This window comes from Argopecten irradians, chromosome 1 (genome assembly GCF_041381155.1).
Source record: "Argopecten irradians isolate NY chromosome 1, Ai_NY, whole genome shotgun sequence".
NCBI lineage: Eukaryota > Metazoa > Mollusca > Bivalvia > Pectinida > Pectinidae > Argopecten > Argopecten irradians.
In genome coordinates, this window is record NC_091134.1 from 45,903,138 (window position 1) to 45,927,258 (window position 24,121).

A 24,121-nucleotide genomic window follows, 5' to 3' on the forward strand; every position below is an offset into this window, starting at 1 on the left:
CTAATGTAAGAAATACCCTCATCCTAGACTAATGAATTGTTGATTTAATTGAATCACTCAAATATAATTTATTTTCTTTTCATAGATTTCTATTTTATTTTCATAGAACGGAAGATATATATAAATTAAAGAACACAAAAAATATCACCATAGTGTGCGACACATATGCGATAATATCCTTTCCCTGCAGTTTTATCAGTAAACATAAGATAAAATAAAACAGAAAAGAAGTCGGATAAAAATTCAAAACTCGATTTGATAGTTAAAACTCTTTAATGCCAGCAACGTATTCTTGAATGGATCTTTTATTAATTAAACAAAGTTTGTAATAGATGCTGTAAATCAAGATTCCACAAAGTTGAAATAATTATAACTTTGATAAATATAAAAAAAATCTGCGGATAAATTACTGAAAATCACTTTCTTTTCGCGAGGCATTTATTTTCTAGCTTAGTTCTCGAGAGAGCTCAATATAAATGCACGATTGTCAGTAAGAGAACCCCATCATCACAAAGATATAAATACAACATACCTGTTGTGAGACATAGCTAGACATGGGCACATGGGACACGTGTTGAGGAATATCAAAATGGTCATATTGGTAACTTGATTTCCATGTCAAATCGGTCCTGACCGTACGCCTGTCTTGTAAGTCGTCAAACCCTAGCAGTTTACAATGATTTGACCAGACGTTCCATCCGGTGATTATCACAGACTTAATTATCCCAGAGATGATAATAATTTACTGGAAATAACCGACCACAGCGACTAGATGGTGATCAGTTGGCCGCGGACCAATCCGAAATATATCGGATGGACCTGCCGTAAGGAAAACTCACATACAAAATTATCTCCGGGAAAAATTAGTATACGACTTCTATAATTCGAACCTGGTTGTTTGTGGTCAGCGAACCGGACGTACAGCGGTGATTTTTAATGCAGTCAAAGAAGAAGTCCTGAGGTTAACCTTTCTGACGGGTGACTACCTGAAGAGAATCATTACAGTTCCCTCTGTGAGATACCCAGGTTAAACTATCGACACACAACTACCTGTTGGTTTCATGATGTTCTTATTACGACTGTAAGCTTTGTACAAAAAGCAAATACGATTTTAGGACTTGACTGCATCTTACAAAACGTTTCTTTTCATGAAGTAAAACCTGTAAAAGGCATTGACCTTTTCCAAAGCTACATTATAACTTGGTGCATTTTTCGAAAGTCTGCTTATTTGCCTTAGGAGTATTTTTAATAACCCTCCTACATCATGTAGTCGAATGAATTAACCAAGTACGTTTAGGAAGTAGTGAAAAACGTGGGTTATTTGTGTTTGAAAGTAAACTACAAACTACGAGCACAATATTAAAAAAAAAATATATGTCAGATTTGTATCATGGTATGTGTCAAAAATAACTGATTTTCACGGCAACTTCTCGTTATCATGCCTCATGCCTTTTACATAGCGATTTAATTTGTGTTATTGACTGTCAGTTACGTTCTAGTGTTCCTACTATTCAAACTAATTATAGTGGCTCGCGAAAATGTTAACTGTTATTGGAAAGGTGGAAAAGACTAACTTTGAAAGCAAGATACTGCAATAACCTATTACCAATAACGGTTGATGATTACCTAAGATGGTAATTTATAGACAACAGTTGATGATTACCTAAGATGGTAATTTATAGACAACGGTTGATGATAATTTATAGACAACAATTGATGATTAACCTAAGATGGTAATTTATAGACAACAGTTGATGATTACCTAAGATGGTAATTTATAGACAACAGTTGATGATTACCTAAGATGGTAATTTATAGACAACGGTTGATGATTACCTAAGATGGTAATTTATAGACAACGGTTGATGATTACCTAAGATGGTAATTTATAGACAACAGTTGATGATTACCTAAGATGGTAATTTAAAGACAACAGTTGATGATTACCTAAGATGGTAATTTATAGACAACGGTTGATGATTACCTAAGATGGTTATTTATAGACAACAGTTGATGATTACCTAAGATGGTAATTAATAGACAACAGTTGATGATTACCTAAGATGGTAATTTATAGACAACAGTTGATGATTACCTAAGATGGTAATTTATAGACAACAGTTGATGATTACCTAAGATGGTAATTTATAGACAACGGTTGATGATTACCTAAGATGATAATTTATAGACAACGGTTGATGATTACCTAAGATGGTAATTTATAGACAACGGTTGATGATTACCTAAGATGGTAATTTATAGACAACAGTTGATGATTACCTAAGATGGTAATTTATAGACAACAGTTGATAATTACCTAAGATGGTAATTTATAGACAACAGTTGATGATTACCTATGATGGTAATTGATAGACAACAGTTGATGATTACCTAAGATGGTAATTTATAGACAACGGTTGATGATTACCTAAGATGGTAATTTATAGACAACAATTGATGATTACCTAAGATGGTAATTTATAGACAACGGTTGATGATTACCTAAGATGGTAATTTATAGACAACAGTTGATGATTACCTATGATGGTAATTTATAGACAACGGTTGATGATTACCTAAGATGGTAATTTATAGACAACAGTTGATGATTACCTAAGATGGTAATTTATAGACAACGGTTGATGATTACCTAAGATGGTAATTTATAGACAACAGTTGATAATTACCTAAGATGGTAATTTATAGACAACGGTTGATGATTACCTAAGATGGTAATTTAAAGACAACGGTTGATGATTACCTAAGATGGTAATTTATAGACAACAGTTGATGATTACCTAAGATGGTAATTTATAGACAGCAGTTGATGATAACCTAAGATGGTTATTTATAGACAACAGTTGATGATTACCTAAGATGGTAATTTATAGACAACGGTTGATGATTACTTAAGATGGTAATTTATAGACAACAGTTGATGATTACCTAAGATGGTAATTTATAGACAACGGTTGATGATTACCTGGTAATTTACAGTAAATGAACAATTTTGACATATATTGACTGATATTCCCATGGCAGACCATCCGTTAGTATTAGGAAAACCAGTAAAAGTACAAAGCACTCTATATATTACATGTTTGTATTGTTGGGGACATTAATTTTCTAACGACCTGCTGTTAAAACTTGTGTTCTCCCATTGTCGGCAATCTCAATCAGGATTATATACATAGTCAGCGCACGCTAGTGTGTAACCATCACATAATTACGATGTGGCATATGCATGCACTGTAATTACTTGTATGTAGATTATGTATATGGTGTAGTTAATCTACATATTCTTACTGTTCTGTAATTTGGAGCTTTCTCGATTGATATGCAACTTTGCTTCATCCGCAATGAGGGCAACCATTTTCGCTTCTAACACCTGGAATACCGCGCGCCGGGCGACCAATAATACACGAAGACAATGGCAACAGAAAGCGGGAAAAGGCATGCGATCGGAATTCGCGATCGAGCGCAGTATATGTCAGAACTGCTCAACCATTGTGTCTGTTTTTGTGTCGGCAGACCAGTGACAAGCATTGAGAGAGAGGTAACGGCCAATCAGAATTGACAATACATCCGTGCATGTTCGTAACAAGCTGGATCATACACACGCTTTAAATCATACTTCATTATATATGTTCGCCATTCTCGGTGGTTACACATATGGTAGAGTCAGGTCCTTGACAGTTTTCCCAGGCTCGAAAAAGTCGTCGATGTAAAGTTGTTCCATTTTTTTGCCTAAGAGATGAAATCTTTTGTTGATCCAGCGCAGATAAGTGGACAAAATGTAGTATTGTTTCATGCAAACTGACGCAAGGAACCTTTACAAGCGTTAGTATAACGTTGATTGTTCTGCGTTTGCAGGTGTTAAATAAAGAAGATAAGAAGCGCTGTAGTATTTGTGGAATGGCGGTAGGGACACACGCAATAAAACATGCTAAGTTAGAGGAAATGTGACGTGTGCTTGGTGAAAAAGCTAAATTGTCATGTAAACACGGATGGGAACAATACTTCCACAATGGAGTTGTCAAAATATTTGTGGCTTCAACTTCAAAAGGCGAGGAGGCATAAAACATACGATATCGTATCTAAGTTATAGCTTGCTACTACTGTATCAGCAAAGGCTTTCGGTACTGTGTAAATTATCATGTCAAGAAACAAAGAATAATATACTTTTTCAACGTATGGCTCTATATCCCGGGCAAAGTATGGCTCTATATCCCGGGCAAAGTATTGCTCTATATCCCGGGCAAAATATGGCTCTATATCCCGGGAAAAGTATAGCTCTATATCCCGGGCAAAGTATGGCTCTATATTTTCAGTATCACTTCTTATTATTAGGTCTGCATTGCATTATAGTCATATTATCGTTAAGTTCCTTTCCCCAATAACAAAATGACCTAATAACTTGCTCATATTCCCAGTTAAATACAATGTACTATTAAAACGCATACCCTGTTTAATAAAAAGAAATCACAGTGATCTAAGCGTTAGGGGCGATGATGACATTTTGATATTCAACCAAAATTCCCCTCTCTTTCTAGTGTCCCAGTTCGAGGCCCACGTGAGGGTATTATCAGGTATTGACCGCAGATCCAGGTTTATATCCAGATACTCCGAATAATCCTATCACCACAACTGACAAGTGCACGAAATGATTATGATGTTCAAAAACCAAGCTAAAATATTGATATTTGTTCTGATTTTGAACTTAAAAAAAAAATGTTTTTAGATTTTTAAATAATCTATTTTTGATTCTTTGCGTCTTCATTCTACATCAATTAATAATATTAGACAAAATGAAATCAAAATTGGAATTGTATTCTAGTCTTACATATTTAAATGGTACAATCGCCAAAAATGAATGATGCTTAAATGCTACATTTTGAGCCATTGCAACCATATCATAAGTCCTTATAGTTAATGGTCATGAGGAGCTGACATCACACTAATGTACATATTTATGGCAGTTTCTTTCCACAGGACAACATGATCCGAACACTAAAATCAAACAGGGTTCACTAATTGGCTTGGCATTTTATAGTTGTTCGTTTCACTACCAAAAGTCTGTTGACGAATTCTTTATGGTCTAGACTGTAAACGGGGCTCCAAAGGGAAATTAAAAAAAACTACATTGATATCACTATGTTTTGAAATAACATGATATCAGAAAAAAGAATGAGTTAAGTTTCAATAACTTCAGCTTAATTTTATTTTATTACATTTACATATAAAGCTTACAATTATTGGCATATTGATTCAAGAGGACATATATCGTGGAAACAGCCACATGAAACAAAACGAAAACTTTATGCATAAAATTGAATATTCTATTTAAATTTATGTTATATCTACACAATAGGTAATAAATTAATAGGCACAAATTTGTCAATAAATCATCTACGTCATTCGATAAAGTTTATCGACTTAAATATTCTTCATTATTAACATGGCTGCAATGCGGTCAAAATAAGTTGAAAATTAAAATATTTCAGTTTCAAAATAACCTTTAACGAACCCCTCTGTAAAAAAACTCGTAAAGGGATACAGTTACTAAGGACCTCCGGCCGGGAACAACACGTGTACCATAACTTAAATATGCGCTCTCAAATACACGTGAATAACATTTGGATGAAGATTCACAAATTGTTTTCTTTAATTCAATAGCTGAAAGTTACATGCCCTTTCTCCTATATTTAATAACTTACACGAAATTTAAATAGAAAACGAAAGACAATGACTTAAATAGAAAACAATTAATTTGTATTTGCTTTCCTACTACATTGTAAATCTTCTAAGGCTTTTTGATGGATCGATTTATTTTTTCAATTCTACTATGAAAAAAATTCCCACGTCACATACATTGAGGTGGGAAAATAATCCCTTGGAAAATCACTGGTATCTTACGCATTACGTGTAAAAGTATTTCATTTTATCAAGAAGTCTGGAAAATTAATTATAAGCATTGATGTCACTGGGTTTTTTTCTTAATACCCCGATGAAATTATAAAATAATGACATCAATGCTTAATCAATATCAAGTTTACACAGACCGTGTACTTAGTCTAGAAGTAATGATTTAGGTATATATCGTCGTTTGCACTCTGTTTCTAGTGGTTCTTTGAATATACCGAAAAGCACATTTTATTATTAAAAAAATTGCTTCTGTACACTATTTCGTTTTGCTACATATCGTAATAAATATCATTATGTAACTGCAGAACATAATTATTGTGGGAGTTTCTCTCTCATAGATTAGCAGTCATAAACAAACCTGTGACCACTCCATAGTATATAGTATATATTGTGGTGGATAAATATCCATAATGACACCGACTACAGTACAGCTGAGCCATATGGCTTACTATATGATATGCATCGCAACAGCTAGAACCAGTGAACATATCATGTATATACCAGAAAAAACCTTGAAGGCTTGTTTTGAAATTCGAATGAAATCTTAATGACTTTTAACATAAAAATATATATTCTAAATCAAATCCCGATCCAGTTATACAAAATATGGTAACCAATATGTAAAACTGAGTCCATTATATATTTCGATGATTCGATAAACTTATCGAGTCTATTTCAAATGTCCCCTGTTGTTGCCTGTGATGTTCTTTATTATAATGTTACGTTTTTATCGTTCAGGAGGATTTTTGTTTTAAATCATTGCATTTAGTTTGAATATTACACCTAAAATTCCTACTGTTTAAGACTATTTTCTAGCATTACGTTAAGTCTATCTTATGTTGTAATTGTGTCTCTATGTTGAAATTATCGAAATAGTTTGCACATTGTTTATTCTCTAGATACTCCATGAAAATTTGATGTCGATCTTAAATACAACGGTGAAATGATCTTAGATACGAGTTGAAGTAATATATAATTGAAATAACAGCCTGTTGAAGCGTTAAAACGTTATTATTCCTTTTTTTAAAGTGATCAATCTGTGTACACAGTACCAGGTAGAAATGAAAACTATATTCTACCTGAAAATCAAAATGTATTCTACATAAATGATTACTTTTCTATGTAGTTATCAACATTAAAGATCGTAAAGATGAATGATGACATTTAACCCGTTGATATATTTATTTCGTTAAACAATCTGATTCATATGTCAACATTGTGAATACAATAGGAATATCCCAAACTGTCTTGTAACCATGGCGAACAATGGTTTGTAAGACCGGTTCCTTTGTAGGCGGTACCATGTAGGCGTGGCAACGGTTGTCAGTTTCTTGTCAATAACTTACTTGATAGGCAGCAATATGCGTTGCCTTGGTGATGATACGAACGCGTGGATAGCATAGCGAAATCTGTTGAAACTTACATAGCTATTTACTCAGTATCTCTAAAGAAAACAATGCTTGTTGGTTTGTATTTCGGACAATCTCTAGGGTAAATTCACAAGAAGAAGCCATGAGTTGCACTGACCTTATGTACCAGTTTTATCCGCCGTACTTTCCTCATAAAACAACACCTTCAGAAAATGGGGTGAGTGATTTTCTTACTTTGCATTACTTTATTTTAGCAAAGAAAAAACCAACTGGAAATCCCTTAGGAATTGTTGAAATGTAATTAGCAAAATATTTGTGAAGAAAGTGCCTGTATATAGTTGACATTCTTTACCTTACCGAAAGACATTGCTGAAGGGAGTAAGATGCCTTCCTCTCATAGATACACATTGCAGAATAACAGGGAACCAATTTTTAAGGTGATAAAAACGCAAACAACTGGTTTACAATCGTGATTAAGCTCCAGGGTACTATATAAACTGGACAAATGTGGCCGAATGTCTTCAACATTAGCTCAGTTGGTTTTGTGTGGTGATGCAGACTTGCGGTATTTTCTATTTTGTCTTCACTGTAGGATATACTTTATAATCAATATTGTTCTTCTGTTCTTGCAATTGTAAATGTAAGTGTTGAATAACCTGTGTGATTTATATATTTTTTCCTAAATCAGGTAGAAGGTTATCTTGAAGCTTCTGTATCAGTTCTTATGACTATAAATATATTCGTTTACGTTGTATCTAGCTATACTGGGGTCTAAAGTATGGGCATGTATTTGAATACGTTATAAATAACTAGCAAGAAAATTAGTGTTTGACAGATAATTGTAGATTATATTGCCAAATACAGTTTTTTAATATGATTTAGCTTTGTAAAATGTTTTAATAAATTGTGGATTAAGTCTTTTTGCAAGATTTGTAATAATGACACAAATATTTTGAAAATAACAAATCTTTCTTTTACAGAAACTTCCAAATCCCAGTTCGTACGAGAATCAGCATGTGGCAGCAGCGGGAAGCTACTGTCTTCCTGGGGACATGCGACATTCTAAAATCAGGGATACGGACCCAACAGCGGATTTATCAGATCCGGATTCTCAGCCCAAAGGATCCCAATATTTGAACGCTAATTGTGTACTGTTGACTTATTTCAATGGCGATACTGCCACAAATGTAGACGAACATTTCTCAAGGGCTTTAAGTCAGCCGAGTAGTTTTACATTGGAAAAAAATGGATCACCGAACCTCCGGCGCTCTGGTAGGTATAGAAATGGAAAAGAAAACAATGCAATCTAATTAGATGCATTCAACTTTGTCGAAAGATACTCAAATGTAGATTACATGAATTTGCTGTAGATTCTGATATATTTACATTTGTTCTTTTCAGCAGACTACGATAACCATGAAACGTTTTCTATAGAATTTATAAAAATAGGTATCGATACCACGGTCATATCAAACAACCAAGTCTGTTTTGTTCGTATTTGCCTTCATGTGGTAATCTTTGATACTGAATTATGGTTATAAACCAAATTTATTATATAATATACTATCAATCAACTTTTTCTTTTTAAACTGGTATCAGTCCCCAATTATTTTCGCTTTCCCTTCATGTAGTGGATGCCGTTGACGTTGAGGATTTATATTTTTTCTTGGCATTGACGCCGTAATATGGATTGTGTCTATCATACATCCTCATTTTGACCCTATTGGTATAGCTATTACATACCTAATGATTTAACATTGAGTTGTTGATAACACACCGGACATAGTTTGTAAACACATCAGATTATTATTTTTAATAATATGCTTAGAGTATTGGTAATTATCTACATTTTCCTATAATAGCTTTTTCGATGAATCAAAAGCTCATTTTTGTGTTATCATTCTCCTGCAGGTTTTTCTTTTGATGTGGAAAAGAAATACCACAAAACTATATCAGTGTATGGCTATGTACAATCGGATTTTATTTATATATTGATACCGAATATGATGAGAAAAATAAATGGCTTGTTATAAATTCAGTTTATCTAATACTGAAAAGAAACATGACTATATAGCACTCCAATGTAATTGTGATAAAAACATTAAAATGTTTGATTGAATGGTATGTTTTTTCACTATCCTCTTCACAACTTTTCGCGGATACTAAGATATAATTTTATAAATTTTCATATAATTATGCGTCCTTCATCTTGTAAATCCATCTTGAACTCGGCATCATAGCAATTGTGAATTAAAAATGGATTGGGCTTTGCTGGTTTTTTTTTTTATTCCATGTGCCTTAGATAGAAAAGAAATTAGTATTGGTAATTATTATTCTGTAACTCCTCATGATATTTTTTTTAAAGTTTGAGAAAATATATATAAAAGGAATAATGTATTTTTTTTTCTTTTCACTGATTGTCCGGTCGTTGATAAGGTTGCGAATTTGCCTATTTGTATACTTCCACGGGTGGCATTATGCTTTATGCGCAAGCTTTCGAATTTTCAGATTGCATACAAAAACGATCGCTGCAAAAATATGACAGAAAATGCAAAATGTTTGCAATGCATTTAAAAAAGTTTTAGATCATATGTAAAAATGTACAAACAATTTGTAAAGTATGCATCAAAGGCTTTAACTTTATGTTGATACAAATGTTTGGGTGGTACATTTCAATCTTTTATCTAGGCCCAATCAGATTATACTTTAAATCGGTTCCATTTCAAGAAGAACTATACGATACATTTGTACAGATTAGAAAAGTTGTTGAAGAGTGTCACGTGACGTGCGGAGTAATACGCTGGGTAATTTGTTCCGACACTGATAAATCGGCCGGGGACTAAGATAAACAGTTGTACCGCTATTTGTCAAAATTGGAAGGAGCCTTATTGCTGTGCGGTGTTGATTTAGTCAGTGTCAAGACGGGGCTCCCATAACCCTATTTTAACAGCTGCTTGTTTGTGAAATAATTAGCAGTTTATTGGTAGAGATAAGGCGCACTATATTATCCTCGGATAATTGCCCAGTCACACAGAAACATGTGATGACAATATTATTTAACATTGAGAGCTTTTAATTCATACACTTAAATATGTCAACTGCTTGTATCTTTTAGTACAGCCGAAATGAAGCAAATTTATTTTCAAATTTAAAACAATCTTTATTTTAAGTGGTAAAATTTGAATCATCCTTATTTTATTCGATATGAAAGATTATTTCAACACTGTCGTATCTACTGTAGTAAACCAAACATGTATGTAAAACAATTGAATATATCTATATCATTGCACCAGAATTGTGATTAATGTATGTTGCTTTTACTTTGATAAACTATACTTGATATAAGGTCATTGAAGATACACTATTTTAGTGATGAAAATACTGATTTTTAAAAATCGTTTTAGCTTAAATAAATGTATCTTAAGATCATTGAATAATATAACATGTTTAATCAAAACAATAGTGCTTCTAAAGGTTTGTACTTGTGTCTGTTTACCATGAAATATTCTTGCTTCTTTCGTTCGTGGGTGGGAGCTTGCCCAAATTTCATGTATATAAATATTAATTGTAGGTAAACATTTCACTTCTCCATAAAAGAAATTCAAAACGAACATTTCATATTATACAGTATGTATAAAATGAAATATTTGTGGATACTTTCTTTTGTATTGTGGAGCTTTCAAATCGTGTCGTGAAAAAGAATTTATTTGCGGTTTGCTTATGATACAGTGCTTCCATTATTAATATTACACAATAATTCATCGTCTTTGCAAACTACAGAAACAGACAAAATTTTTAAAGGTGAACATTTTGTGTATTGTTTGCTTTCAATCAATAATGTTTTAGATAATGACAGTTATACATATATCATTCTCACAAATACCTAATACCCTGAGCCATACGATTAGTGAGTCAATAACGGGACGCCACTTAGACTGAATATGGAAATAGATAAAACAAATTAATTGAAATTATTTCCTGATGCCAAACAGATCTGTATTTTCTTTAAATGGTGAATTTTTGAAAATTTCAGTTTCATTTACTGCTTACCAACTGTCGTTCTGTTGAATGTCATATAAAATATATATTTCGTGAGTTCCGTAGGATTTTCATGAAAATATAACAATTGTTTATTATTTTATTTTTCAGAAACCCCTTTAATGTGTCAACGAAAACTACCACCCTCTTTTTGGAACAGTTCTTACCAACCTCCAAGACCGTCATTTGCTTCAGGAAGTAGTTCGGACTATACAAGGGACTATTTGACGTCACCGTGGTATACTTTGTCCAATAACTGGCCATATCACTTTGCCGCATCCCAGTCATATTCGAATGCACCTGACTTTGCGCGATCCTTTCCATATTCCTCGTTTGACTCGGCCAGTAAACTTGGCCCTTCATATCAATCTTTAATGCTAAGGAGTGGATTTGACTCAAGAAATTCTAAATATGAAATGTCAAAACTCTCGGACTCTTTACAAGGAGCAGGAAGTTATTATGCGTCATTACAAAGATTTGGTGCGGATTTATCTTCCAATATGAACTATGACTCTTCCACGACATCATGTAAGTATATTGCATTACTGTGGAGTTCATATTAACTTCACTGAATAAACAAATTACATGTACTACACGTCCAACATAGAACGATTATTGCTGTGGATAAAAAAAATCAGGAAAAAAGTTATTTATCTATATTTTTTTTTGTACTCAAGATCAAATAGGTCATTTTGACGTTCGTAGAAAATTTTTAGTTTTGTCTGCAAATGTCTTCATATTTAATTCTTTATATATGACTTGGTAAATACAAAAGGATAAAAAAAACACCACATCACTAAGTCTTAAATCGCATATAGGTTTAAATGCAGCTTGTTTGGTTCATAATCCAAACACTCTTTTTATTCAGAATTGTCCATGGCATTTCTGATCATGAGCAATATTCCCTCTATTGATGCCACTGTAAGTTTTTCATGTTTTAGACTATCATTGTCAAATACTGTAAAATGTTCTATAGATGGTACAACAGATATTAGTTTATTAGATAGATGTGAAGGATGCATGCACATGGCTGTAAAGCAAATCACCTGAACACCAAGAAATATTGAAATTCAAGTTCAAGAAACGAAGTAACGATATGTTTAACATACAAGAAAGATATCCCGTATTAGTGTTTCTTTAAAGATGCTCCACCGCCGACAGAGCATAAATTATATTCATCATTTGAACAATAATTCAAATCTGTTTAACTTGAAGTAAAATTAGATGCTCAAACTTTTCAATGGTGGTAATGGTGTAAAGTAAGTAACTTTTATAACTGAAGAAAAATACTAAATCGTCTGCTCAAGTTTTTAATAGTGAAAAAATACCATTTGTCAGCGGTGGAGCATCTTTAAATACATTATTATTAACGGTATGACCCAGGGAATTTAATAACATACAACTAAACATGTACCGTATAGGCTGTTATTTTTGAGGGGATGATATTGTCACGATTTCGCGGGACAATACTATAATCACGAACATTTGATCCAACAAATACTACTGAAAACCTGACCTCAAGCCTAATTAATGTTTTTTTTCATTTTTAGTTAAAATCACGAAAAATTTTTATCCGCGTAATTAACCGGTTATATTGTACAATAACAATTAATGGAAAGTGTAAAATAAAATATGAAATGAATAGATAATTAACTTCAAGATAAAAGTCATCCAATAAACACGTTAGTTTGAAATCAAAATAATATGATTTGTATATCATTCAAGAAAAAATATATGTGAATAACGTCATTAAGTGTTCATGCAATAATAACAAAATCTGTTTTGATATATTGAATTTTGTAGGATTTTTTGTTATGTGATGTCTGTTCTTACATGTTACAAGGCAGCAAGTGAAATAAGTTGTAACTATTTCATATTTTAGTGAAAAGTATTCACTTTCTAGCAATTAACGATTTAGAAAGAACGAAAGTTGTCTATACACTAGAAAATACCTCAGATTCGATTGAATTCGAAACAATTTGTTATTAAAGATCATAAGTTTTGTTTGTTTTTCCATTACACTGAATAAATTAACATTAAAAATAGCATTATTTCTCTTACCTGAGTGCAACAATAAGAATGACAGGCAGATTTATATTTTCTTTTATAAAAGAAACGACTCGTAAACACCAACGCTAGTAACAACTAAATACAATCGACAAGCTTTATCAATGATTTATGAGAAACAAACAATCATCCCAATTCATCCCGAACTACCGAATGAGCTCCCGTTTGGTGAGATAAGGGACAGCAGCCTGATATGATACGGAGATAGCAATACCCAGTAATACCGGTGAAAGTAATACTCAATAGACACGGCAGTATCATCTTAGATTTGGCGAAACGAAAGTTGTTGAACAGATAACTGCCGACGTGATTTGTTGTTTTATAATCGGATACATGCCTCCTTATAGATTGGCCTGGAGCACATCTCCACATGCCTACATGTTAACATGTCGATATCTATACTGATATATATCTATCGGTCGATGTTAGGAGCGAATCTTCTCATCATACAATGACAAAAGTTTATATCGTTATTGTTGATCTTATATATATTTTTTCTCCGTTACAATTGTTTCGATTACTACTGATTTACTCGATTCTTATAGCTTATGAACAAATACCTATGTCATCACCAAATACATTTAAGATGCAAATTATGATACATAAAAAAACATTACTATAGTTTTATTAACTTAACACCAATTAATCTTCATTATTATAAATACATTAAATAATTAAATATCAATACAATGTACTTAAATTTAAATCCTTATTCCTTTCCATCGCAAATAGATCATTGCCCAACCTAAATTTTGCTTTATTGACTATTTTTCCTATATTAGAATAATTACAATATCACATTTTAGACATGTTGAAAAATATATTAAAATAAGAAAAGCAAGAACATTACCTTACATCGTCATACTTCATTTTCTCAGAAAAAAAAAACCCAACAAAAAGCAAAATTTGGTAGCAACCAAAATTGAAACCTAGAATCTGATCTAGGTCTGATAATGAAACATTACTTATAATTATCTATAAAGTTGTAAATGATCTATATATGTCCCTATGGCATGCTCCTGGAAACGTACAAGGAAATTGCAGTTGAAAGAATAAGCGTCCCTCCATCCATATAAATACAGCTGAAGGCATGAGTCCATTACATTATCTTATAAATACATATTTTTTCTATTGAAAAGAGTAAGCGTAAAACTTCGTCAAGTGAAGTAAACGTAATCGCGAGTGATAATAATTACGTTTGATTTTGTTGCAGCGTTGGACTATCCATTACAAAGCATGAGAAAGGAGATTTGCTGGTGACGTTACTTGTATCAAAACCGGCGTAATCAATGTGGTACAGTCTGTTCCATTAGCATTTGACGTTCGGATGAACATATCGTGGAACAATTGCGATGTCACACGTTACAGCTGGAAGGGAAAATGTGGAATAATGGAGTGACACACGCATTTCTAAAATGCCAAAACAGATCCTTCTACCATCATGTACTTTTTGTAACAGACACAACCTTTGGAAGCAGCCACCAGCGGCTTGACGTTATAAAGGCACAGCTTTCTTGTCGAATACGATAAGTTATACAAAATGTGTTTAAAAAATGTCTTCTATAAATGGACATGACATAGTGTGTTGTATTTGGTAGGCTCAACGAGATAGCATATCATGTCTGTCACCAACCCAATACTGGAAACCATATATATAATGTGGTAGTGAGTCTCCTAAAACGGCACTTTCAATGGAAAGATCTGAACTATCATACAAATCAGGGTCTACCAGTTGTATACCTGCATACTGGAAACAGAGAAAACATTAGTTGTGATGTTTAGCGAGCACTATCTGGTTATTCTGAAACGTAAAACCACTGGTACAATTAAATATTAATGTGTATCCATTGGCACAAATGAAATAATAGTTGCATCAGGATATCGAATTATTGTTGGTTTATAGAATATAAATGGGAAAAAGTGTTTGGATATTCTATTCCTACATTTATTCATATTCAAAAAGCATACGTAAATTACGTTGGTAATATCCGTTCGGAACTTCGTCATCATCTACATGTTTTGTGGTGTTAATCACAATAATCTGACTTGGAATATGTGAGAACTTTAAAGGAGAAAGATATCAAAAATTATTTTGTGTATATATTTGTGATAAAAGTCTTGTCAATAAAATTAAATAAAATATTAATTTGTGTTGTCTTCAAAATGCAATGATTGTTACCAATTCCGAATCATATTTACCTAATTCCTTGTGGAAAATACCCCTTTGAGTGCGACATATGATTTCCATACATAAACAGCATTAGGATAACAATATTGTATTTTTGTAAGTAGACAAAGCTCTCTATCACACTATATCACCAAGTCATTGAATAGCCACAAAGATTTTGGTGAATGATACCATATTAAAAAACCACAGTACCTCCAGTAAATCCAGATTATATTTGTTTCTAAGCGGAGTAGTATCACAATATCAAAGACGAGGTTTAGAACAGCTGAATGGTACTGTTTCGTTTATTAAAAGGATTGTAAAACACTGCTAACCGATTTGAGCCATCAAAATCCACCTGGTCATATATTGATAGTTTGTCAATTCAAGTTCAAAGCGGTTTAACATTTTAGATATTTTAGAAAAAAAAATCAGTATATTAATCTAGATTCAAACATCATTTTTAATTTCTAAAAGCCTAGTTAACATGACCATCAATGATATGTCGCTGTATTGCATGTTATATAAGAATCCTACGCACATTAAGTAAACTGGCCACCAGACCCTAAGATTCTAATACAAGATTACCTGCTTCTAGTTTGAAACTCTAAAACCAGGCTATTACAGAGTCAAGCAATTATCAAGCCAAATGAAAGTAATACTTTAATATTCTAGAAACTGGTAGCCAATGTACACATTGGGATAAATAATGATTTTGTTTTCGATCTTACATTCTAACTTTAGAAAAAGTACGATACTGTTGTATTTTGGAGATAATTAGTTGTAGTAATCGATATCAATAAAGGGTTTCTAATATTTTCTGATAATTTGCCAGTGATATTTAGAAATTGAGCAATGCCATAAAAACTGCCCGATGATGACATGAGGTTTTATTTTATCAATTCTATGTAGAGCTTTCAATTTACATTTTTCAATGCAGGTTCAAAATGAAAGCGAAATTAAAAAAGAATTGTTGCAAAACACATCATGGTTTTTGATGATATATATCACTTTTAAATCTAGTATATACATAAATCGCAGAAATAACACGTAACTTTTGTCATCAGGAAACAAAGTGAAAGATTTCACAAAATTATTTTTGTCTACATATTAAGTAGATGCTTTTCTTTTTTTGAAATTATATAAAATGCATCTTGAAATTACCAAAGTTGTTGTTTTATATGTCGAAATGCAAACAACCATATCAATAATATCTACAAAATCGCTTTACGTTTTCCTGCATATTATTTCCCAAAGAAATTCTGCAACTAATCCACGTCTTTACAACTATAAAATAGTATAAATATTTCTTCCACATATTTTCACAGGAAAACCTAGGTGAAATCCATCTTGGACGTTTTGATATGATGCCATAGCAACAATATATCTATGACGTTATTGTTGCTACGGCATCATATCAAAACGTTCAAGATGGATTTCACCTAGCTTTTCTTGTGTTTCTATGTACCTGAAGATGGCCAAGAGGCCGAAAATTTGTGGAAGAGATATTTATACTATTTAATGTTTATATATATTCTCCCTCTGGAGAACTAGTATTTGAAAGTTTACAACTATCATTAACCACGTACATAACTCGCAAATTACATGTATTTACCATTGTTTTATATAGTATCAACTACTATCTTACATTTTCACGCGGCTATATTCTGTTAAATGTTGTAGCCAATGCAATATTGTATATTTACTAACGGTAAAGGAAGACATCTCCGTCATCTATGAGATCAAGAAAGTGGCGTAACATTAGAAATGGAAAATGGCCGAATAAAGTAGTTATATTAAGTGGGATTTATATATTTGTTTTTATTCTATCTAGTTATTTTATTAAAATCTGTCAAGGTGGGATGTTCTTAAAATATGGGAAATGACGAAACTACTTTTTATTTTTTAATCGTTGACTTTCATGTCTAGCAAAAGAAAAATCGAGCCTGTGAATGTTTTCTTCAAGAATACATGATGAAATCATTCCAAATATTACTTGTTTTACAAACACAGAATAACGTGTTGCTAGAGAATCTACGGGAAAGGTCAATAAACTTCTAGCTCTGTTTCGCCGTATAATTAAACCGCCTTGTATGTTATAATGTAAAGCTACTTAAGAATAAATCCCATATGGATATTTGCAAAACAAATATTATAGGGAACACAAATAATTGTTTACCCATTTGGCATCATTGTGTTAATCAAATTATATATAATGGTGAATACGTATTAGTGAAGCGTACGGATTTAAATTTTGCTTAATTATTACTGATCTTAGTAGACGCAACAATTTGACGTAACTTGTACAATGGTCTTACTCCAGGGCGTTTCCAATCCACATAAATGACTTGATAGCTATCTGATGCTTGTAGGAAGATACCCTTGTCCTTGGCCATTATCCGCTCACATACGGTTACAACGTACTTTAACATAGCTTAGTACGACTTCAAACCGGCCACAGGGTAAAGAAAACCCATTAATGACCTCATACCAAGTCATTAATAGGTGTACAAATATCATTTGAAATACTTATGTGTTTCAGTAGGAAAATATAAAAAGTTAAACTTCAATCAGCGAGAATATTTTGTAATTAGCTAATGCATTCACATGATTACATAAAACCTTGAAGAAGTCGGTTGTAATGGTACAAGTTATGAAAGTTATCCGTTTCTCTGTCGGTGTCTAAGCCGAAGTAGAATTCCTAGTCGGGTAATGTTCGCTCTGTCGAATCCCTTGAAGCCATCGACTTATAGAAGTAAAGAAATGATAAACTCGTGTTTATTGACTTTCCCTTTTGGCTGGGATATTAAATGGTTATACGGGGATCTAAGTTAAGTACGTAGAGTGAGGATCGCTGCGGATGCAAGTGTGACATTAATACCATCTATATAGCGTACAGCCAGCAAATCTCAAAACGTGTCGGGAAAGGACAGTCTTGGATATTTTGTGACACTTTTTGTATAAAGTAGCGTCATGTAGCTTTCTGAGCAGGCAATATACACCAAGTAGAGTTAGGATGGTGTTATTTTTAGTAATACCGTCTTTATATGTTGTATTAAGTATATGATCATTAAATTCAGCCTGCGCCCGGGCACCGATTCTTTAAAACAGAAACAGTATGCAACATAAATAAAATATGACTTTAAATCTATGCCTTATATCTGTATTTGGTTGATCATGCTTTTATATCACTAACTAAACAAAGTAAGTACACCATAAGCCTCACCGTATAGCTACATGATATTATCCCACTTCAATAACTTAAAATATACACCAACTTCGCAAACAACATCATAAAATTGCTGAATTGTATCTATTGTATGTACTTCATATATCGCGTGCAAAGATGTAGTCTGATACACTATCAAGCTATGCTTATAGTATACAAAATTTAGAATATAAAATGAAGAAATAAGTTGTGAAAAAGTACATAAGAAAATTCAAGTTTTCTTTTTCAAAACTGGCATACAACTTTTACTGTTTGTCTAGTTGATTATTAGGTGTATAGATACATCTATTGAATCCTGTGCAAGACATTCATTAAATAATAATCAAAAACCTGTAGAGATTTTAAGTACAGTGTATATGTTTTTATTTTTGTTTTATTTCCGTGAGTTCCTTATCATTGAAAACGCCCGACTTAATTAAAATACGTAACTGATTCCGTAAGGCAGTATGAAATGAGATGTTTTGTCATTATGGATTTTTCCACACACCCTTCCTGCTAAGTTAATCATTACAGCACGCTGTTTGTTACGGGGACGTATCCTCGGGATCACGGTAGTATGTCGTTGTGTAAATGACGCAGCACCAGGTAAACAAAGCATTGTTTGTTTTGTACACCGATACATATGTATCTCACCATCTCACAACAAACAGGGGTCGAGCCAGTCTCTGCAAACCTACTGTAAATATTGACATTATTTGGAAATGCATTTAAAGAATTTCTGCATATACACTTACTATACAAATTGTGTTTTAACCGTTTTTGTTGTATCTTTTCTTGTCGTTAGAATTGTAACACGTTGATGTGTGTGGAAATGAGTACTGGATGATAGATTTACATATGAAAATATCTGACATGGAATAATACCCCTGTGTTCTGTATATGTAAAAACCCTTTACATCAATCATATCAATATACAGAACATAAATATTCATATTGAATACCTCAGGGTTCCTAGAGAAAGAAACAATCCTATCACTATATGAATATTTCAGTTGGTCGTGGCTTCATTTTTTTCGTAACAATATTGGTTTCATTGTTTTCCAATCTTATTTAATGACATCAGATGCTTCGTTTTAACCAAGGTAAAAGTAATTCTGAATAAGGAATAACTGTCAAACTTTACCTCGCTTTCGTGTTTACGACTTACAAAGTCAAAGTAATTAATTACTTTTCTATATCCTATCTCTATTGAACTTACCTGAGCTTCTGGTTTTGTGTATGACAAGTCCTTTATATGTTCTTTTCTCATGGCTGTATTTGTCGAGTCGATTTGGAGATCTGATTACGGCCAAGATCTGCTCTCCGTTGACCAAGTGACTTTGTTACCATCCCTTTTTCAATAAGAGAAAGTGATCGATTTCGACTTATGTCTACATTTCTTGCTCTGCATATTCAATAATGCCATTGAAACTAACGTTTTGATATATTACTTTTCAAGTACTTTAATTTCAATTCATCCATTTGTTTGTTGAGCATTGAAATCAGATTCGATTTCTTCATCGTGTAGGCATATTCTTTTGTTATTGAAAAGTTAAAATTCTTCTTCTATTAAAAACAATTAGCATGTTGGCAATATTGAATATTTTGGTGATTAATAATATTTACCGCAATCAGTACGTTGAATTAAATTATCCGCGTGCTAAAATCAATTATTTTCTCCTCTTGTTCAATAACCATCGTGGTTTCATGGAATCGCGTAATAAAATGCAGTGTGGTTTTGTGAGGACGCTTCCTTTCTCAGATCATTATGCAATTATATATATTAATAATATTTGTTTTCACGTTTATCTTTCAATGATAATTATAAATATGTTATCGCACGTTTATCTACCTCAACAAAGAAGGACTTTTTTCTTACGCAATGTTCTAGTCTAATGACACTATTTATCAACATGAGTTATAAGGCGTTTGCAAAACAAGCCAACAGATGTAGAAAATTAGAGAGACGGAATGAAACATCCAAAGCATGTTCTATAATCAGTTTAAAAACAACAGAATGTTGACAACTGATGTGTTGATATTTATATGCATATTTTGGTATGTGGAAACAAAGAAAGTGTATATGAAAAATTGGATAAAGATGTCAGTTTTTCATATATTTTCTGTGAGCAAATGAAGTCCTCACGGTCGTACGAGCGTGTGATGTAAATGTTTATCGCTAGACGGAGGGGTCTGGTATTTCTATTGCGTTTTGTGGTAGAGGGAGGGGGTGAACAATATTGGAAGAATATATAGCGAACAGTAAAGCTGTATATACGGCTAATTACAGCCAAAGTCTGAGGCCAGCAAACGAAGCCAATGATTTGCTTGGTGTCAGAACTGACGGATGGGTCTTTGTAACATTATTGCCTCTAACATACATTTCGCCAATAAGGCATATCTAGAAAAGTACATATGTCAAATTTTCTTTGCAAAGTTTCTGCGTGTTTAGAACAATTGAAATAGTTTTAGCGTGTACAGGAATGGGCAGCAACAACCGTTACGTACATAATTCATGTTCTTATTGTTCTGTCTTTGCTGATGTGGCGGTAAGAGATTTTTTTTATATTTATGATAAAACAAGAGCAGACGACACGCGCCATATCCATTAGTAGTCATCATTAATAGACGGTTTTTTATTTGTCTTTCAATCGACATTTTTCTAATATGTTTAAGGTCTAAAAACGCGTTATTTAAAATTATCCTGTCAAAGTAAAACCGCTGAGTGCATTTGCGACCCTCATTTTAGTCCGATTCTTATTGCAAATTGTACTGAATTATATCTTCTCATTATGCATATGAAAATATGTTCAGCAAAATTTGCAGCTAGATTAGGACCAAAGTTCGGGTCGAAAATTCCCTCAGTAGCTTTACTTTGACAGGATAATTTACTTTGAAAAAAAATTGTGTTTAAAACAAATATTCCCATGTAAATGTCACTTTGAACGAAGCTAACTATTATGTCAACAGATACGATTTCAACTAAACCATCATATTATCATTTCGATTTTTTATGAATGCCAAAATATGATTCGATAGTTATGACAATTAGATTGGTTCGGTGAAGTAATATACAGACCCATCCATCATCGAAATTAACCTTTGACATCAGGTGTTTTCCTTCGCTCTATAAATGATGATACCAATAAAGACAAAGGGTTAATTTGTAGACATCCTCCATGCATTGGTTATCCAAAATTCATTTCATTTAGAAAATGATGCCATGCCATCATAAACAAATATGATATGGCGTCTTATTGCTATTAAATCAAATTGACCAGATATACATATACCTCTATCTAATTTGAGATTTCCGATTCATTTTATAAACAATTTATAAAGCTAGAATATAACATTATGACGCTACATTCTTGGTCCGTAAAAATCATAGAAAAACCCAAAAAGATCGTCATTGCATCCGGCTTTGATAAGCCTAACTAAAGTGAGAGAGAACATTGCAACTATGTCTAATATTTACGAGTAACCGATTCTTTGATCATATTTTCAATCGGGTCACTTCTTTTCCAAAATAATGGTTATCTTACGTAAATTCCTACACGGGTTTCAAAAAGACTCCGTGCGTATCCATTTCACTTTGCACGAGCGAGATTGAAACTATTTCAAACATTTTACTGGAATATGAATGGAACCAATTTCCAGTGAAACCTGACCACTTTAACGGTTTTGCAGATTTTCAATTAGCTCGTGCTTTCTTGTAGGTTAAAACGTTACCAGTAATAAAGATGGTTGTTTGGAGGTTCTGATGCTGATGATAATGCATTCCCTCCCATAAATCTTACTGACGAGCCCAAAAGTCGACAAGCCTCGGCGCCGCTTCCACCAAACTTTCAGACTTTGTCAATTTGTGATGTAAAATCTATTTATGAAACCAAAATTTCAAAGATATGTTTCACAACGAACGGCTCCAATACAGATTGGTTATATTACTGAGAATACGATTATAGACAAAACAACGTTATTGTTTTTATTTCACGATGAACCTCTGCCAATGTTGTCTTCAAAAACGCTTATATATGTCACTCATAGTCCTAATGAAGTGCATCTCGGAGACATAACGTATTGTATCATCACAAAATAGCTTTGTACTTAAACCTACAGGGTCACTCGGCCATTTAGAGTACATGTGCAGTTAAATGATAGATATTAAACATTAATTGATTGAAATAACAGTAAACCTAATTTATATTTTCTTCGTTTTTTATCAAAAACGTTAATTATAATAAAAAGAAACCAAATATCATTGGCCACCGTAATAATATATCTAATAATGTAGGCATTGAATTATTTTATATGACATTTATTATTTATAAATACTTAGTATATAACATTGTAGAACCAATGCTTATAGTTACGCTCTTCACTCATAACAGCGGTTTTGCTCTTTAAATATATTTAAAAAAATATTGATGATCTAATTCATAAATTTGTTTACATAGTAATATGTATTATCTGCCCTTTATTTCTTTGCTATATCGTCACAATTATCTATCTTATTAACATCTATATGATAACATTATTGTTTATCCTGCGGTTTACTTTCGGTATCGCTATACATACCATTGCCATTATCACAGTGATAATAATTTATATTTGCACATTCTATATTTACTTTCGGTTTCGGTATAAATATCATTAGTATCATCATCATATTGATAGTTGTATCAGTCTTCTGTCGTATCACTATGATAATCATTGGCATTAACATAGTATCATTGCACTTTCATGTTAACTTTCGGTTTCAATATAAGTATCATTGGCATTACTTTGAGAATCGTAGCGATAATTCTTTATCATTGTTCATCTTGAACTTTAATCTCGATAGAGCTATATTTATAATCGCTATCATCAGATGATGGTATCTAATTATAAATATACTCCATTATACATTATTGTAACTGAATACATAAGTGACCACGTAATTGGCATCTGTTGGGCGCCACACATCTGGATGTATCTACGTTGTAGTTCATTTTAAAGATTTTTTAGTTCATTATTCATAAATAAAAGGGAATAATTCACGCACCATGTGATACTCAATAACGCTAAGGTCATTTCAGCGGGAAGATTACAAATAATTACACTCCATCACCACTGGAGATGCTCGTCACGCACAAAGGTTATCAGGTATCACGTGGTACGGAAATTAGTCCCATTCATAGATTTACTACATTTATATTGTATGTTTATTTGTGATCGGACTTTGATCTGAATATGGAGACAGCTAGTATAGCGTCTACATTCATGATAGACTAATGGTAAACTAATACAGTAAAATATGTTTATAACGAACACGTTGTCAACTTTATGGTTATAACACATAGCAAT

At 32.6% G+C, this 24,121-nt stretch overlaps 1 protein-coding gene across 5 annotated transcripts; it reads left to right on the forward strand.

The window, feature by feature from the left end:
• The first annotated feature begins 7,314 nt into the window (after window positions 1–7,314).
• Window positions 7,315–15,546, forward strand: LOC138329974 (transcription cofactor vestigial-like protein 3). Of its 5 annotated transcripts, XR_011209504.1 has the most exons (5): window positions 7,315–7,512; window positions 8,276–8,567; window positions 11,445–11,861; window positions 12,202–12,254; window positions 14,614–15,546. XR_011209504.1 is itself a non-coding variant. In XM_069277289.1 (4 exons), the coding sequence occupies exons 1-4, from the start codon at window positions 7,438–7,440 to the stop codon at window positions 14,658–14,660; spliced, it is 831 nt and encodes a 276-aa protein (XP_069133390.1). In that variant the 5' UTR covers window positions 7,318–7,437; the 3' UTR covers window positions 14,661–15,546. The 5 variants fall into 5 exon arrangements, 4 of the variants coding, with proteins under 4 accessions (XP_069133390.1, XP_069133397.1, XP_069133419.1 ...); XM_069277289.1 differs by lacking the exon at window positions 12,202–12,254 and having other exon boundaries at window positions 7,318–7,512; XM_069277296.1 differs by lacking the exons at window positions 7,315–7,512; window positions 12,202–12,254 and adding an exon at window positions 7,576–7,732.
• The last annotated feature ends 8,575 nt before the right edge of the window (window positions 15,547–24,121 follow it).